The sequence below is a fragment of the Mirounga angustirostris genome, unplaced genomic scaffold (genome assembly GCF_029215605.1).
Source record: "Mirounga angustirostris isolate CCGP_5_RB_7025 unplaced genomic scaffold, mMirAng1.0.hap1 SCAF_7, whole genome shotgun sequence".
Classification (NCBI taxonomy): Eukaryota; Metazoa; Chordata; class Mammalia; order Carnivora; family Phocidae; genus Mirounga; species Mirounga angustirostris.
In genome coordinates this window covers 4,964,697-4,983,281 of record NW_026991715.1, presented here as the reverse complement: position 1 = coordinate 4,983,281, position 18,585 = coordinate 4,964,697, and the positions used below count along the sequence as shown (strand labels likewise).

General features: G+C 44.7%; 1 protein-coding gene and 1 long non-coding RNA gene across 2 annotated transcripts; one reads left to right on the top strand and one right to left on the bottom strand.

The window, feature by feature from the left end:
• Positions 1–12,304: 12,304 nt before the first annotated feature.
• On the top strand, positions 12,305–18,496 carry LOC135365322 (uncharacterized). Its single transcript, XR_010412927.1, has 3 exons — positions 12,305–12,721; positions 16,314–16,401; positions 17,218–18,496. It is a non-coding gene; the product is annotated as an uncharacterized LOC135365322 (long non-coding RNA).
• On the bottom strand, positions 13,772–14,560 carry LOC135365237 (olfactory receptor 2AJ1-like). Its single transcript, XM_064595578.1, has one exon. It carries the CDS (start codon positions 14,558–14,560, stop codon positions 13,772–13,774), a length of 789 nt encoding a protein of 262 aa, XP_064451648.1.
• Positions 18,497–18,585: the final 89 nt, after the last annotated feature.

Here is an 18,585-nt window from a genome sequence, read left to right as displayed (position 1 = left end):
GTGAGGGAGAGACTGGAGCCCTTTGGGAAATGACCCTACCACCTTCTACATGTGTGCCATGCATCTCATCTCCCACCCCCAACTTTCCCCAAATGTCCCCCAAGACACAGATATTCACTGGTGGGACCAACTCTGGAAAAAAGGGAAACACTACCTTTTCTGGGAACTTTTATAGAATGATTCCGAACATAGGTTGATGCCCAAAGACCAGGACTGTTACATGACCTGCCCAAAAGTTTGAGTAGGGGCTTTGGAAGGTGTGGAAATAGAAGAAGCCTTGTCCTACATTTAACAGTTTGTTCACTGAGACCAGAGAGTAATCCTATGCTCATTTCCCCAGGTCAAGAATGTGGAATGGAAATACTCATATTAGCACTGGTGGAATTCCCACTTTGGTTTCTGAACCTTGGTCTGATGTTTATTAGGAAAGAGGAGACCGAAGAGAGGCCTTTGGGACCATGCCCTTCCTCAGACTAAATCAGAGGCCATGCAACATCCGTGGAGGGATGGGAGAGATTAGTAAAATTGTGACGCTCTGCAGAGAGGCAGAGTGGGTTATTCCAACCACTGTTCATTTTACTAGGCTGGTCTACTGTGGATACCAGATGGGTCACGGAGACTCACACTGACTTTCACAAACTTCATGAGATGAAGACGCAACTGCATCTGTGATTCTGTCTCTGGATTGCCCTGTGGAGGCAAACTGCCAGGTGGAACCCTGCAGCCCACTGGGAACAAACCTTTTACCCTGAGGTACTGCTTCTGAAGGAAGGTCTATGACCAGCAAAGTCAACAATACAAACTTAGAGCCACATTAGGTCATCAGTGATGAAAGCAGACTAGACAACTGTCAAGATGGGCCATCTCTTAAGAAAGGAGATTTGGTAAATATACTGAAAAATATCCTAGCCACAAAAGACAGCAGACACACAGACATACTGAGCTGGTGAGTGGCTGAGGGGAGAATTACCTGCATCACCTGTTGGTTTTAAATTATCGTGTGCCTGGGCAGCCACGCACCCCAGTCGCTATTTTGAGTATAACCTCCCTCATAGATAGAAGTGAATTCTCTTTCTTACCCCAACAGAGCTGAACTTGATTGGACATTCGTAAGCGGTCACTGAAAGGAAGTAGAAGACCCATGGAAATGATCCATGAGCAAAACTTCTCTGCTACCCTGGGACACCCATTCTCCTGTTGGCCACACAGCTTCTGCAGCAGAGCTCACTCTGCAGATGAAAATGGTCAATAGGAGGTCGCACTGCCAGGTCACTTGGCTCAGAAGTCTCCCAGAGTAGCGAGGTCTGGTAAGCACAGCCAGTGGGCATCACCATTGCCGAGGCTACTGATATGTGCACAAAGCAACACGGAGGGGCACAGAGAAAACTCTGTGGTCCAAGGCCTGGGATACCACATGGAAAAGGGCAGCCTTGGTTTGCTCTCCCATCCCTCCAAATACCTCCTGCCTCCCTGGGGGATGGGCCAGGTGATGGGCTGTACATCTTCCTTCTGAAGAAGCACCCAGCCTTTTGGATTTCATGGGTGACCTTCCTTCTCTTTCTCTTTACGTGCTGATGGTGCTCTGAGGGAGCCCTTAGCAACCACCATTTGGGCAAAGAAAGGTCAGATACTGACAATCACAGGTGGCCATGGGGAGGGGCAGGAAATGAGAGACTAAGAGATGAGAGCTGGTCAGCAAATGTGTTACCCTGAGGAGGAGCATGCTAGAGAGAAACACAGGTTTCTCACCTGCTCCTCAGAACCATAGCTCTAGGGTAGGTGCAAATTTCTGTTTCCTATGATTTCCTTAGTAGAGATAAGAGAAAAAGACATAATGAGATGAGAACACAGACCAAGGACCCCAGAGGACCTGGGTCCACCAAGTTCTCACATAGGATGTGAGGAATAGTTCACATAGTGCAAACCTCTAAATGGACTATCATAGACTCATACAAATTATGTCAATAAGCATGTATAATAGCAGGGAAAATCAAAAACATAAGAAAATGAATATATAGTGAAAAAAGAGAAGTAATTCTTTTTTTAAGTAAACTATTTTTTTGGTAGGCTGCATGCCCAAAGCAGGGTTTGAACTCACAACCTTGAGATCAAACCTGAGGTGAGATCAAGAGTCAGACGCTTAACCAACTGAGCCACTCAGGTCCACCACCCTTTTTCTAAGGTATTAAGTAAAATCTCTCTCTCTCTCTCTTTTTTTTTTTTTTTAAAGGAAACTCTACACCTAACATGGGGCTGAACTCAGGACCCCAAGATCAAGAGTCACATGCTCTACAGACTGAGCCAACCAGTCCCCCTTACTAGTGGGACTTCTGTTGAGTAGTTCAACCAAGAGAACTACAATGCTATAATCCACATGAGAAAGGCAGGTGACTTTTCTTGTCTATAAGGAATCGAAGGGAACTTGCTCACTGTATCTGGGGCCAACAGTGTAAAGACGCCCTATACTCTGAATCCCTGGGTCTCCCATCGTCCAACACAGCTTTCCCTTCCTTGTAATACCATGAACCCGGTCGGCACCCTCCGAACACAATCACTGCCTTCGTGTTCAGAAACGCAAGGCCCCACGTTCACGCCGGGCAGTGGCAGTCTAACCAACCCAGACGGCCTTGAGCTGATTGTCTTTAGCTCTACAACAGCAGAGCTCCGGCTATGCCGGGTACCACTAGTAGGGGAAAGGGAGCTGCCGGCCCAATGCGGCTCCAGACTCGTGAGGTTGCATTTGCTTTCGCACCTGGGCAACTGGTGCACAGGGCAGAGGTGGGGCAGCAGTGCCCCTGTCATCCAGGAGGCCAGGGGGAGGCCCCAGAGGTAGGCAGCGGAAGGACTGTCTGAGTGGTCAGCGTGCTGCCCCGGACTTCCTGCTGAGGCACCGTGCTCCCCATGTGGATGTAATTCTGTGTAAGGACACAAAGCTGTTGTGCAGACAGGACCTCTGTCTCATTGCATACTGCGGGGAGGGATCCTTTTACTTGACGTATAAAGAGAGACCCCAGTGAGTAGTGCTTAAGCGTAACTGCAGACCGTATTAAAAGCTCCCTTTTCTCCAGAATGTGGTCCATTCCCCTGAAAATGAAAGGCCTATTTTCAGGCCACTGCAACTCTGGCAAACAGACAATCCCACTTCTGGTGGGTGCAGGGCACGTGGACAGAGCGGGTGACAGAAGGGAGGCAGCCGTTCTCCTATCCAATCCACGCCTCCAGGCACATCCTTGAGGAGGAGGAAGGCCACTATTTCCCCTCTCTCTCATCCACAGTGGCGCAGGTGTCCAAGGATGACCTTCTCCAGCATGGTTAGCAACGTCCGACAGCATCTGCTAACTGTCGGGAACTGGTTTCAGTCTTGAGCTGCATGAATTTCACCACCTGAAAGGTGTGGCTGTGACATACTTAGACAAACTACCCTTAGGGCCACAGCTTATTTGGATACTGTGCCAAGCAAGGGGATAAAAGCTTTGGACAAATTAATGTGTCCCTGTTAGCATAAACAAATGGAAGGAAGGAAGGAAGGAACGAAGGAAGGAAGGAAGGAAGGAAGGAAGGAAGGAAGGAAGGAAGGAAGGAAGGAAGGAAGGGGCGTGGGTGGGAGGTAGGAGAGAGAGAAGGGAGGGAGAAAGAGAAAGAAAGAAGAAAGAAACAAAGAATGAAAGAAAGAAAGGAGGAAAGAAGAAGGAAGAGAGGAAGGACGGGAGGGAGGGGCGTGGGTGGGAGTTAGGAGAGAGAAGGGAGGGAGAAAGAGAGAGAGAGAAAGGAAGGAAGAAGGGAAGAACAAAGGAAAGAAAGAGGAAGGACGGGAGGGAGGGGCGTGGGTTGGATGTAGGAGAGAGAGAAGGGAGGGAGAAAGAGAGAGAGAGACAGGAAAGAAGGGAAGAACGAAGGAAAGAACGGAAAGAGGAAGGACGGGAGGGAGGGGCATGGGTGGGAGGTAGGAGAGAGAGAAGGGAGGGAGAAAGAGAGAAAAGAAAGAAGAAAGAAACAATGAATGAAAGAAAGAAAGGAGGAAAGAAGAAGGAAGAGAGGAAGGATGGGAGGGAGGGGCGTGGGTGGGAGGTAGGAGAGAGAGAAGGGAGGGAGAAAGAGAGAAAAGAAAGAAGAAAGAAAAAAAGAAAGAAAGAAAGAAAGGAGGAAAGAAGGAAGAGAGGAAGGACGGGAGGGAGGGGCGTGGGTGGGAGGTAGGAGAGAGAAGGGAGGGAGAAAGAGAAAAAGAAGAAAGAAACAAAGAATGAAAGAAAGAAAGGAGGAAAGAAGAAGGAAGAGAGGGAGGGAGGGAGGGAGGGGAAGCAAAGGAAAGGAAGGACAGGAAAGAAATCCAAGATGTATGCATAATATGATGCAGACAATCGGTGTGGAGACATGCAGGTGATAGCCAGTTAGGTCTAGCAGGTAAAGACAGGAGAGGATATGGGGTGCTCAACCAGGAGAGACAAGTAGTGTGAGCCAAGAGTGTCTACACTGTCGGCCAGCAGTGTTGGGCTGCCCCGGTTCACCAGGCCCGCTGGGCTTAGTCGGGTGCCCTGAACCGGCAGCGTTCCCGGGGTGGACAGAGCTCACTCCCCAAAACTCTTCCTGAGGTAGCAGCTTCAATCTGGCTCAGTCACTCCCCACTTAGACTGGCTGCCTGAGGGGGTCCCGGGCGACCATAATCAAGGCTCTTGGGTGTCTCTTACTGGAGGGAATCTCAACCCGCCCTGCACTGCCTTGCCTGACAGGGCAGTCCAGATTCGTCCAGGTGTGTCTTCAGGGGGAAGAATTGGCACATTTGGGCAGACTAGCACTTGCAATTAGGCCGTGTCCTGGTCCCCCAGTAGCTCACTACTCGAACTCAGCCTGTCCCTACAGATGCCCTGGTTCAGATTCCAGGCTCCCCTGACCTGTGTCTCCCACACATGTGCAGTGTGTACTCTGTTAGCTGGCCTTTGGCTCTTGGGGCCTGTTAGGGTCAGGCTGGTCCCAAAAAGCTGCATAGCCTCCAGAGGGGACAGTGCCCAGTGCCCCCCAAATCTTCCTGAGGGCAGCTTTAAACGGGGGACTACCAGTCCCTGTTTGGACTGACTGCCTGATAGTGGCCTGGGCTGACCAGTAAGCAAGTCTCTCAGTGAAGGAGACCCTAGCCAGGGGGCTGGGCTGATGCAGGCAGGGCACTACCATTTCCTCCATCTTGGCCTTCAGGGGGACCATGCCCACTTGTGCCAAGTAGAGCTTCCAATTAGGCACAAACTTGGTCCGGCAAGAGCTGAATCCTGTGATCAGGACTCCCAGACCCTTGCCAGTTCCAGATCCCTCCCGATACTGGTCTGCCCAGCTGCACATGCACAGCATGTAGTCCTTCTGCAGACCTTGGGCACTGGGGCCCTCCGGGCCTGGGGAGTTAGTGCTTGTCCCCAGATGCTTGCACAGTGTAGAGGATGGGAGAGCCCCCCACTCCCAATCATTCTGAGGCAGCAGGTGCCAATTGGTGGCCCTCAGACATCAGCTGAAGCTGTTACCCCTGAGTCTGCATTGTGTGAAGCGAGGTCTCAGTTCCTGGATTCTCCAGGAGAAGATTCATGCAGGGATCTGATCCGTGCTTGAATCGAGGCAGTCAGCAGGGATGTAGCAAGCACCAAACACCTAATTAAAGTGGAAGTCCACTCTCAAGGTGGGAGGATGGGGAAGTTCTGGAAGGTGGGACTGATGTAGGAAAGAACGTTAGGGGTCAAATCCAATGGCCAAGAAAGAATTCTTGAGACCTCTTTGGTGCAAAAGGGCGGTTTTATGAAAGCTCAGGAAGAGCTGCACTGGGGTCACTTTAGCTGCACTGGGGTCAGCAGCGCTGTCAAATTAGCTCAGACACCATCCATCTTAGAAGTCAAGCCTCCCACTTCCTAAGGCCCCCTGATGTTCACTTCCCAACCCCAGAAGGAGCTTCTGCATGGCTCCATCCATTTATGCCCAGCTGCTATGAGCACACTGCCTTGACTGAGCTCAGCCCAGGGGCCACAGCTCTAGGCTCTTCCCATGCACCTTCAGCAGGAGCCACAGGTGGGCCCCAGCTCACAGGGATTTGCAACTCACCTGAGCTTCCAGCCCACATCCCTGGAGCTAAGAAGGAACAACATTTCTCAGGATGGGCCATCCTAGAATCTCACCTTCCTACTCCCTTCTGACCCCCAGTGTCCACTTTATCATAGAATCTCGGCTCTGCCTCTTGGAAGGGGTCCCTTTCCTTCATACCCAAGCAGACCCTACAGTCTGCAAGGTGCACCTATTCCCACCTCTCTCGCACTGTGCCTTACTCTGTGCAAACAGCCAGGCACCTAAAGCACCCAATGTGAATCCTGCATGTCTCCCCCAATTCCTGTGGTCTTTCTTTGGACAGAACAGAGCCCACCATCCTGGCCCCTCACACCACTCTGCCTACCGTCCAGACCCCACACCTTCTCACCGAGAGACAGGGAATGGTCCCATGCCTCTGGACTGCCTCACCCTGGTTCCCTGGCCTTGTAACATTTGCTCTTCAAAGGCCTGAATCACACAGGAACCTGTTGCAGAGAAACACCTGCTGTCATGGCCACAGTTGGAAGCCATACCATCAGTGTCCAACCTCAAGTTTAGCAACAATGGGCTGGGAGGTCTCAGCCAGAAATGCTTTATGCAGAAATACCTGGATATAGACATACTGCACCTCCTTTTCTTCCAATAAGAACGGTGCTGACCTCAACAGCTGTGCTTGAGATCCAGAAATAAGTATGTCTGAATGTTTTGACGGGGCAGGCAGTTTATGCTGTGTCAGCTGGGCATGATTCACCAACACTTTCTCAGAGCCATGGAGACCCCTGCCCAGCATCAGGAGAATGTGATGACTCAGAAGGGACTGTAGTGACTGCAAGCCAGGCTGCACATTACAATCCCCCAAGGACGGTTCTAATAAATTGCTCATTCAGAAATGATCGTTTTTTAATTGTTTTTTAAAAGTAACTATTTTTCTTATTAATTAAACTAATATTCACATTTGTACCAACCCCCAATCCTGGAGATGACCACACTTTTCCCAACTCCCCTTCTATGCTATCCTGGGTGGGTGCACAGGCGTCACCCTTTGTAAGGCAGAAACTTCCAGGAAGACTTTCATTTGGATGAAGAACCTCTCCACCTCATGGAGCTGTGCCTGCCTCTCACTGCACTGCTTGGCCTCTTGTTTTAAGACCTCCACCTCTCCCTTGAGGATGGAGCACCTCTCCTTCAACTGGAGGATCTCAGACAATGTCTCCATAGTTCTCCAGGCCTGGGTCTCCCCAATGCCCTCCCATCCCCCCTTCTCCTTTCCTGCCCTGAATTTTAATACAAAGTCTTCAAACCACTGACTATTTCATCTCCCACAGCATGGTGCCATTTTCTTCTGAGGAGGAGAACTCCCCCCAAAATGAATAATGCACAGATAGCAGGCCACATGGACATCAAGCTGAAGTAAATCCAAGGTGAGAAGGGACTCCAATGTCCCCTTGTCTGCAGAGTTGAAAGGTACCCATTCAGAGGAATTTGGGTTAGGCTGGTGTCCCTGCGTCTCTGTAGCGCAGTGATAGGTTGGAATGGAGGAATCAGTTTGAAGACTCCCAGGTTTCCATGGATCCAGTGGACCCATCGGTGCAAGGCTGAGCAGGTTTGGATGTCTCATAATGAGAGACCAAGTGGCAAGACCATTGTTTGTGTGCTCTATGCTCTGGGGGAAAGGAAGAATCCAAATCCAAGGTCGCATGGTGAACTCACTGTCTAGTTGCCTGCTTGGCCTAGCACAGAGCTGCATTGTTGGTCTCCAGGTCCAAGGGTACATGGCGAGCCCACTCTCAAGGGGTCTGCTTGGCCTAGCCCAGAGCTGAGTTGTTGGTCTTGATATCCAAGGGCACAAGGTGAGCCTGCTTACGAGGCACCAGCTTGGCCTATCAGATAGCTTGGTAGTTGCTCTCCAGGTCCAAGGGCACATGGTGAGCCCGCTATCAAGGTATCTGCTTGGCCTAGCCCAGGGCTCTGTTATTGGTTGCCAGGTCCAAGGGCACATGTTAACCCTGTTGTCCAGGTTCCTCTTTGGCCTAATTGAGACCTGTGTTGTTGATCTCCGGGCCCAAAGGCACCTGGTGCCCCTGCTGTCCACGTTCCTGCTTGGCCTAGTGCAGAGCTGCATTGTTGGTCTCCAGGTCCAAGAGCACATGGTGAGCCTACTGTCCAGGTGCCTGCTTGGCCTAGTAAAGTGCTGAGTTGTTGGTCTCCAGGTCCATGGACACATGATAAGTTGGCTCCTCAGGTACCTGTTTGGCCTAGCAGAGAGCTGAGTTGTTGGTCTTCTGGTCCATGGGCACATGGGGATCCTACTGTCAAGTTGTCTGCTTGGCCTAGCCCAGGGCTCCTTTCTTGGTCTCCAGGTCCAAGGGCACATGGTGAGCCTGCTGTTCAGGTGCCTGCTAGGCCCAGGATAGAGCTGAGGTGTTGGTTTCCAGATCCAAGGGCACGTGATAAGCCCACTCTCCAGGTGTCTGCCTGTCCTATTAGAGAGCTGAGTTTTTAGACTCCAGTTCCAAGGGCATATGCTGATGGTGTTATTCAGGTGACTCCTTTTCCCAATACTGATCTGGGATGCAGGACTCGTGGTTTCTTGACCCTTGGCAAGGCTGGTATTCTCTGGACTTACTTGCCTTGTGCTACACTGGAGTGGCCTGTTTGTGGTAGGACTCCTTGTCCACCCAGTGTCTGTTTGACTCATCTGCCCAGTAGTATCAAATTGGTTCAGAAGACTCCCAGTCTTTGGGTTCCTGGTTGGTGCTCTCTTACGGGGACTGACTTTCTGCTTGTTATACTTTGTTGGAGGGTTTGTGGTCTGTGGGCTCCTGGTCAGCCAGGTGTCTGGGGGGTTACTTTGTCCACTGCTGAGCTGGTTCAGCCAGCTCGTGGTCTCAGGATTTGTGGTCCAAGGACTTCCACTGTGTCCAATGATGTGGTGATTCCTTCCCCCAGTACTTACTTGTTTTGTAAAAGTCCCGCTCTCCCTGGTGTCTGTAGGCATTCTAAACATTGTCGACATCAGGGACGGATGGACATTCAATTCATTCATGTTCCCTGTGCTGAGCTGGTTTGGAGGGCCCCAGAATAGTAATGTGCCCAGTGCTCCCTCAGGTTGTGGACTCAGCTTTCCTGTGCTGAGCCCTGTTGTGAACCCAAAGGTGTGGGAACCAGCTGGCTGAGAATCCATGGTGATCTGATTTCCAGTGTCCCACTCCCATGTGCCAAATGAGATGTGTTCCTGAGCAGCTGGGCCATTCTCATAGTGGGAAAAGGGTCCAGGAGTCGCCGGATGAAGGTTTGAGGACCTCAGGACCACACAGGGCTGCAAAGGTAGGTGCAAACATGAAGGTGGACTGCAGAGTGTTGGTGAACGGCCCAGGGCAGGAGGAGTGGGCAGAGGGCTTGCCATGGGCAGGGCCGAAAAAAGGTCAGAGAATGCTAGGAATAGCAGGAAGAGCTGTAGCTGAAGCGCCATCTCTCTCCTCTGTGCAGCCGTGGCTGTTGCCGAGCTTTTAAAACAGCTCTGGGGCATGAGAATTCCTTCTTGTGATGTCACCACCATGCCCTGGCCAATCACCAGGGTGCTGTCACGTTGGCTTCCTTCGGGTGGCCAATCACCATGCAGTTTGGCTGGCCAATGACTGATGGCTATCTCAGTGACCTTCCTGACATCATTGCCTAGAAACGTTTTAAAGGAAAATAGATAAGCTTTTCTTTAAGATGAAGAATTCGTATTTGGGATGAATCCATAGTGAAGGTCATGGTGAGGCTGAGAGACTCAACCAGTAGAAAGCTAAATGTGTCACACAGAGTCACCTTTCCCTAAAACGCTGACACCGATGTTAGTGAAGACATGGGACATTAGACCCTATGACACATCACTGTTGTGGGGTAAGGGGGACAACATGGCACTAGGGAAATCCTACTGTTAAGTCACCCATCAAAGCTGAAATAGAAGTTTAGAGAATGGTAGGCGTTATGTTTGGTACATCTTCTCACAATACACCTAAACCTCGAAAGGATGAAGGTGTATCACAATTCATTACCTGCTTGTCAAAACAGCATTCAGCTCTCCTAGAAGGACGATAACAAAATCCAGCGTATCACCAGGTTCACAGTCCTCGTGTCCTGCGTCCAATCAGAAAGTTATGGGGGGAACTCCGCCCTCAAATCCAACTACATACTTATCAATTCATTCAGAACACCCAAGAAATGAATCAGAGATCTGGTAAATGGTTTTCCACCCCTTCACTTTCAATCTGGGGGTGTCTTTGGTTCTAAAATGAGTCTCTTGCAGACAGCATATCAATGGATCTTGTTTTTTAATCCAGTCTGTTAGCCTGTGTCTTTTGATTGGGGCATTTAGCCCATTTACATTCAGGGTAACTATTGAAAGATAGGAATTTAGTGCCATTGTATTGCCTGTAAGGTGACTGTTACCGTATATTGTCTGTGCTCCTTTCTGGTCTATGTTGCTTTTAGGCTCTCTCTTTGCTTAGAGGACCCCTTTCAAGATTTCCTGTAGGGCTGGTTTTGTGTTTGCAAATTCCTTTAGTTTTTGTTTATCCGGGAAGCTTTTTATCTCTCCTTCAATTTTCAATGACAGCCTAGCTGGATAGAGTATTCTTGGCTGCATATTTTTCTCATTTTGTGCTCTGAATATATCCTGCCATTCCTTTCTGGCCTGCCAGGTCTCTGTGGATAGGTCTGTTGCCAATCTAATGTTTCTACCCTTGTAGGTTACATATCTCTTCTCCCGAGCTGCTTTCAGGATTTTCTCTTTGTCTATGAGACTCGTAAGTTTTACTAATAGATGTTGGGGAGTTGACCTATTTTTATTGATTTTGAGAGGGGTTCTCTGTGCTTCCTGGATTTTCATGCCTGTTTCTTTCCCCAAATTAGGGAAGTTCTCTGCTATAATTTGCTCCATTATACCTTCTGCCCCTCTCTCTCTTTCTTCTTCTTCTGGGATCCCAATTATTCTAATGTTGTTTCGTCTTATGGTATCGCTTATCTCTCGAATTCTGCCCTTGTGATCCAGTAGTTGTTTATCTCTCTTTTTCTCAGCTTCTTTATTTTCCATCATTTCAACTTCTATATTACTGATTCTCTCTTCTGCCTCATTTATTCTAGCAGTTAGCGCCCCCATTTTTGATTGCACTTCATTAATAGCCTTTTTTGATTTCTACTTGGTTGGATATTAGCTCTTTTACTTCTCCAGAAAGGGTTTCTCTAATAACTTCTGTATTTTTTTCAAGCCCAGCTAGTATCTTTAAAGTCATGATTCTGAACTCTAGATCTGACATCGTACTAATGTCCGTATTGAGTAGGTCCCTGGCAGTCGGTACTACCTCTTGTTCTTTTTGTTGAGGTGATTTTTTCCGTCTTGTCATTTTGTGCAGAGGAGAATAGATTAATGAGAGAACAAAATGCTAGCAGAGTAACCACGTCCCCAGAAAATATACTCTAAACTAATCAGAAAAGACCTGAAGCAGTGGGATAAGAAAGGGAAAGAGAGAAAAAAGAAAAAGAAAAAAAAAAAGAAAAAGATAAAAATAAAAACAAAAACAAACAAAACAAAACAACAACAAAAGAAAAACCAGAATGTGATCAAATATGATCTATATAGTATATAGATTAGTGCCACACACTAGATTTGGGGTGTATTTTGGTCTTTTAGAAGAAAGTGCCTCCCAAAATTTTAAAGAAAGAAAAACTTATATATGTACAAAAATAAGGGTTGATATGATGAAGGGATGGAATATGACTGTAAAAATGGAAATTATAAAAAATTTTATAAAAGGAATTGATAAGAAGTTGTTTGAAAAAAGAAAGAAGAGGATTTAAAAAAAGAAAAAAGAAAAAAAAAAGGGAGAGGATGTGATCAGGCAGGGGAATAGAAAACACCATATACTAGAGATTTAGGGTATATTTTAATCTGTTAGAAGAAACTATCTCAAAATTTTAAAGAGAGAACAACTTATATATATAAGCCAAAAATATGGGTAACTACTATGAAGGGATAGAATATGGCTCTAAAAATGAAAAATAAATTTTTTTTTAAAGGGATTGATAAGATGTTGGTTGAAAAAGGGAAAAAGAAAAATTCAAAAAGAAATAAAAAGACAAAAAGTTAAAAAAAATTAACTTTAAAAGACTAAAGAATCATGGTAAAAAAGCCGTGAATTCTATGTGCAGTAGTCCCCTAGCGCTGGAGTCCTGCCGTTCTCATTGATTGGTAAACTTGGTCTTGGCTGGCTGTTCTCGCTGATCTTCTGGGGGAGGGGCCTGTTGCATTGATTCTCAAATGTCTCTGCCGGAGGCGGAATTGCCCCGCCCTTGCCCCCTCCCGGCTAAGTAATCTGCTCGGGTTTGCTCTCCGGGGCTTTTGTTCCCTGCGAGCTTTCCGTACAGCTTTGGAGGCGGAGAGTGAAAATGGCGGCCTCCCAATCTCCGCCCCGGAGGAGCCGAGAACTCGGGGCCCGCTCCTCAGTGAGCCCCCAGAGAAAAGCCGTCAGTCACTCTCGTCTCCCCGGTCTGCAGCTGCACTCCGTGCTCAACCGGCCTGTGACCGCACGTTTCTGTCTCTGGCACCCAACCCTGGGTGGAGTCTCCAAACCCAGCAGATCCCTGCGGTGCACTCCTGCGCGGCTCCTCCCGGGGGAGGAAGGTGAGTCTCCCCGGATCTGCCGCTTGTTGGGTCCCTGCTGGAGGAGCAGGCACCCGACTGTGCCGCGGATCCCAGTTTATGGCGACCCCGAGCTGAGAGCCTGCGCCTGGGCTCCGCCTCTGCAGCCGGCTTCCCTGCTCCGTTACCTGGGAGCTCTGCCACACTCAGGCACCCCCCGGTCTTTCTGTGACCACAAGGGTCCTGAGACCACACTGTCCCGGAGGGTTCCACCCCCCGCTTAGCCACCAGAGTGATGTCCCTCAGCGGAGCAGACTTTTAAAAGTTCCGATTTTGTGCTCCGTGGTTCTATCACTTGCCAGAACCGGCCGATGGAGGCCCCTCCCCCACTGTCTATCCTCCCGAATATCGCCTCGGATTCACTTCTCCGCACGTCCTACCTTCCAGAAAGTGGTCGCTTTTCTGATCAGAAAGTTGTTGCTCTTCTTTTCTTCGATCTCCTGTTGAGTTTGTAGGTGTTCAGATTGGTTTGATCCCTATCCAGCTGAATTCCTGAGAGGAGACGAAATCCAGGTCTCCTACTCCTCCGCCATCTTGCTCCGCCCCTTCCTCCAGGACTTACTTATTTTTAACTTATGTATCATATAACTAGAATTTTTACCTCTTGAACACCTGCACCCTTTTTGCCTATAATTTTTTTATGAATTTTTGATAAGTGCTTGTAACCTTGGAATTATAATTTTACTGTTTCATGAAATACAAAAGTTATATGGATAGATCCCATATAACGTGATTGTATTATAAAAGTCAATTTTTATAAGTTCTTAGAATTTTTCATGGGAGGGAACAGTACATTTCTGGATGTATGTATTTATAAAACAAATACCTGTAAAACTTTTTTTTATTTTCATTGGAGGTTTGGAAAAATCCACTTTCCACTCTTGATGGATAGAAACTTTGATTTTCTTTCTAAAGATATGACTAATGGATAATCTCTAAGCATTGAATATTGATATAGAAAACACATGCTTCAAGCATTTTTATTACTATCTTTAATGGAGAAAGTGACTTTGAGCATATTTTTCATTGCCTTCAGAACATCTCTTTATTCCTAAAACTGTAGATGATAGGGTTCAGTGTGGGTGTGAGGATGGTATAGAATATTGCCAAATATTTGTCCTGGCCCGGAGTGTGGTATGATTTGGGTCTCATGTATGTGAAAATAAATGGCCCATAGTACATTGTGACCACAATCATGTGGAAGGAACAGGTAGAAAATGACTTTTTCCGTGCTTCTGATGATTTCATTTGAAGAACAGTAAGGAGAATTTGGACATAAGAAGCAAGGATTAGGGAGGAAGGGACAAGGAGAAAAATTAAGCCACTTACATAAACTCCTCGTTCATAGAGTGTTGTGTCCACACAGGACAACTTCAACATGGCAGGGACTTCACAGAAAAAGTGATCAATGGCTCTTGGGCCACAGAAGGGAAACTGGAGTGCATAAGCTGTGTGGACTATGAAGTTGACGGTCCCAGCAATCCAGGACCCTCTAGCCATGAGAATGCGGACATAGTCATTCATAAGAATGGGATAGTGCAGTGCGTGACAGATGGCTACATAGTGATCATAAGACATTGCCGCCAGGAGAAGGCATTCACCACCCAGGAGGGTGAGGGATAGAAATATCTGGAAGCCACAACCTGCGAATGAAATAGTTCTGCTGCCTGACAGAAAGCCAGTGACCATTTTGGGAACAATGTTGGAAATATGCAAGATGTCCATGAAAGACAGGTGGCTGAGCAGGAAATACATTGGAGTATGGAGTCTTGAGTCCCTGAGGATAAGGAGGATCATGATTGTGTTTTCTGTTATAGTCATAATAAAAATGATGAATATAAAGGAGATGAAAACTAGACTTGATTGAGAGGAAGAAAAGAGTCCTAAATGAATGAAATCACTGGGCGCCTGGGTGGCTCAGTCGTTAAGCGTCTGCCTTCGGCTCAGGTCATGATCCCAGGGTTCTGGGATCGAGCCCCGCATCGGGCTCCCTGCTCAGTGGGGAGCCTGCTTCTCCCTCTCCCACTCCCCCTGCTTGTGTTCCCTCTCTCGCTGTCTCTCTCTGTGTCAAATAAATAAATAAAATCTTTAAAAAATAAGGAAAGGAAAGAAAAGAAAGAAAGAAAGAAAGAAGGAAGGAAGGAAGGAAGAAAGAGAGAGAGAGAGAGAGAGAGAGAGAGAGAGAGAGAAAGAAAGAAAGAAAGAAAGAAAGAAAGAAAGAAAGAAAGAGAAAGAAAAAGAAAGAAAGAAAGAAGTCACTGGTGAAACTGTGATTCTCATGCCCCATCATGAACTCCACTCTTTTCCTAAAATAGAAAAAAATAGAGCTAAAATGCAGCGGCATAAATCTCAAACTCATTTACATTTAGAAGCATAATAAAATGAGAGTGATGCAGATTTTGCAGTTCAAGTCAACAGACTCTCAACCAGCTTTGGAGGTGGGCTTGGTTTACAAGATGGCCATTTATTTGCTTGAATCAACTGATGATATTGGTCTATTGAGAAAGCTGTTAGCTCCATGTAGTCTTAATTCCGTATTCTTAAATGCAGTTCAATTTTTTGTCAAATGTCACTTTTTAAATGAGACCTACCCTGAACAGTGTACTTAAAATCTCAGTAACCCCCGACTTGCCTATTTCTCCTTACTGTGCTGTCCTTTGATGTATTTTGCAAATCACTTTTCATCTTTTACATATTCAATAAACTTATGAACTACATTTATTTTTTATGGTCATTCTAACTCATCAGAACTTAAACTTCCCAATGTGAAATCGTTGTTTTGCCCTCTGTATAAACTGAATGGCTACACAATGCCTGGTATATAGTAGTTGCTCAATAATATCCTTTAAATACCTGAATAAATGAATAGCATTTGGCACTCAATTTTCTGTCTCATTTTTTATTTGGATAAAGCTTAAAGGAAATGAAATGTAATGTATTATTTATACATCTTTCTAAAATAATAAGTAATGATATACTATAAAAACTAGCTTAATCTGTATTTATAATTTAATCTGTAATTTGTAAATATCAGCATTTAAATGTAAAAAATGAAAATTTTATTCAGTTAAAATAAGAATATATTTTGATTGGGCCAGTTTTATTAACGCCTCAAAATTGAATTATATTTCATTAATTCTTTATATAGAGAATCATATTGTTTCCTAAATAATGAAATTGTTTAGATGTGTTCCCTTTACTATATGTGCACAAATTCACTATGTATGATCTATCCCTCAATAAATAGATATACATGCATACATACTTATACACACAGAGAGAATTTAAGAAAACACTGCTGCAAATCATGAAAAATAAATAACATATAAAACAAGTTATTTGCCTTCTTTAAGAACTATTCATAAGTTTGGGGTTCCTGTCTGGCTTAGTCAGTAGAGCATGTGACTCTTGATCTCAGGGTTGTAAGTTCAAGCACCATGAATCTTAAAAACAACAACAAAAAAACTCTTTTAAGTTTGAATGAAATGTGTTTTGGTTTTCCCTTTGGGAAGCAAATGTACAAATATGTCCCTGATAAAATATAAATAATGTGTATTTTTCTGTTTTATTTTAGTGATTATTGAGATTCTTCATTATGAAATCAACCTCTACACTCTATTTTGATGGCCTGGAATGTGACCACTGTTTTGCTATAACGTTAGGTATATGAAAAGATTAACCTTTGAATGACGTTGCAGATATATACATGTTTAAGTAGGTCTTGCTGTTTTGACTGGTTTGACCAACAGCTCAGTAAAATTTGGTAAGGACATGGATTGAGATTTAAGGACATCGATGCCTTCCATGAACTGGTGGATCATAAGTTAGTCTTTAAAATCTATGAATAAAAAAAATCAATGAATATTATTGACAACTCAAATTCAATATATCATTATCCAAAGTTGTTGACTTTTTCTCACTGCCAAAAATAATTTTGTCATTCTGGTTTTCCATTTTCCATTAATGATTTCAATTGTTATGCTCATTCTCATTAAAAATCCATACTCGATTTTAGTGTTGAGAAGTGTGGGGGCATCTGAGAGACACAGTCAGTTAAATGCCCACCTCTTGGTTTTGTCTCAGGTTGTCATATCAGGGTCATGAGATCAAGCCCCAGGTCAGGCTGTGCACACAGGTACAGAGTCTGCTTAACACTTTCCCTCCCTTTCCCTGTCTCTCTTTCTCTAAAATAAATAAATCTTAAAAAAAAAAAAAAAAGAAAAAAAAGTATATGTAATGTCTATTTTCTGCAGAACCCCATCACATAGTAGTCCCTGGCCTATTGTAGGTTCTCAGTAAATGTTTGTTCAAGGTATTTTTGACTATGGACTCTGATATCCAAAGTTATCCACAATATATCAATTATATTTACATTTTTAAAGAGTTTGTGCTGCCTCTACAAGAATATTTTGTCTACATTTTGTCTTCAGATTTTAGAAGTACTCCCTAATAAATTCAACAACTACTTCATCTTCTAGGTTCTGCTACTTTCTTTCCACTTCCATGGGGCACCTGAAGTTCAAGAGCTGAGCTGAGATGGAGTCCACTGCTTAACCAACTAAGCCCCCCAGGTGTACAACCATCTTTTAAGAATCTTTGCCTAACTGGTCAATCGGGCATCTGGAATATCCTTCCATGATGCTAGAATGATAGATAAAATGATACCTTCTATGCCATCCAGAATGTTGAATGAAATGTGTTCTTGAATCCAAAGAGGTATACTCTAATGGTGAGCTTCCTAACACTATGTTTAAAAGTGGGAAGACAAATGTTACATATCCTGTAAAATCTTCCAAATCTGTGCTACCGTTATAAAGTTATAGTCTCTTTCTCTCTATATGACATTAAATATTCTCTGTCTAATAATACTAAATGTAAGTAAAGAAACGTAACATGCAGTTTACACCATGCTAACCTCTAGAAGTTTGGAGACTAATTATAGAAGATGCTGTCATCATTAGATACCAAGTCTTTAGCTATAAACACAGTCATATCCCAAACTTGCCTCCCAGGTAAAAGAAAGGCTCCCATGCACTTTACCTAGTGAATGCAATATGCTCAAATATTTTTTACCATTTTACATTTGTCAACATTTTGAAAATTCATTATGCAGCACTAATTTGACTTAACTAGTTTGAAAAATATTCTTTTCATTTTTCTGTCACATCTCTCAGTACATGAATAAAACATTCAGAATATCTCCTTAAATTTAAACAGAAGGGAAATTACATTTAAATAGAAGGAAACTATTCAATAAAATTAGTAAGACTACACATCTATTCAATTATTTGTATGTTCCTACATTACATCTTTATATTAAAATTTTGACTGTAAGATGAAGGACAAAAATAATAGATCATTACTTCCTGAGTAATATTTATCTTCAGGTGTTTAATGTAGAAATCCTGGGAATATTAAGTCTGATTGATATACATGCTTCTATTTATACTAAAAGATAATGCTACTTTTATTTTTGGATGTATTCTAAAAATGTATGATATCAATGACCAAAATGATATAGCTATTATAAGCACTGTCTTAAATTCCAGACTTACATGGTTGGTGTGCAATTGATTCCAGTTAAGTGGTCTTTGCTGATAATTGACTGTAATGGAATTTCATAGAAGAGGCAGAGGTCTAACAATGGATTTCCCTAAATATGGATGGAATAAAATCATTGCTTATTTAAAGGAGTTGACATGAAAAATGCATACCATAAATGTATGATAGTGTGACTTTCCCTAGGAATGGGTATGCTACTGACCAAATGATTATATTAAGAGAGTAGTAATATAAGTGAAAAATTTCCAAGATTTGAAGAGATAAACAAGAAAATACAATGCAAA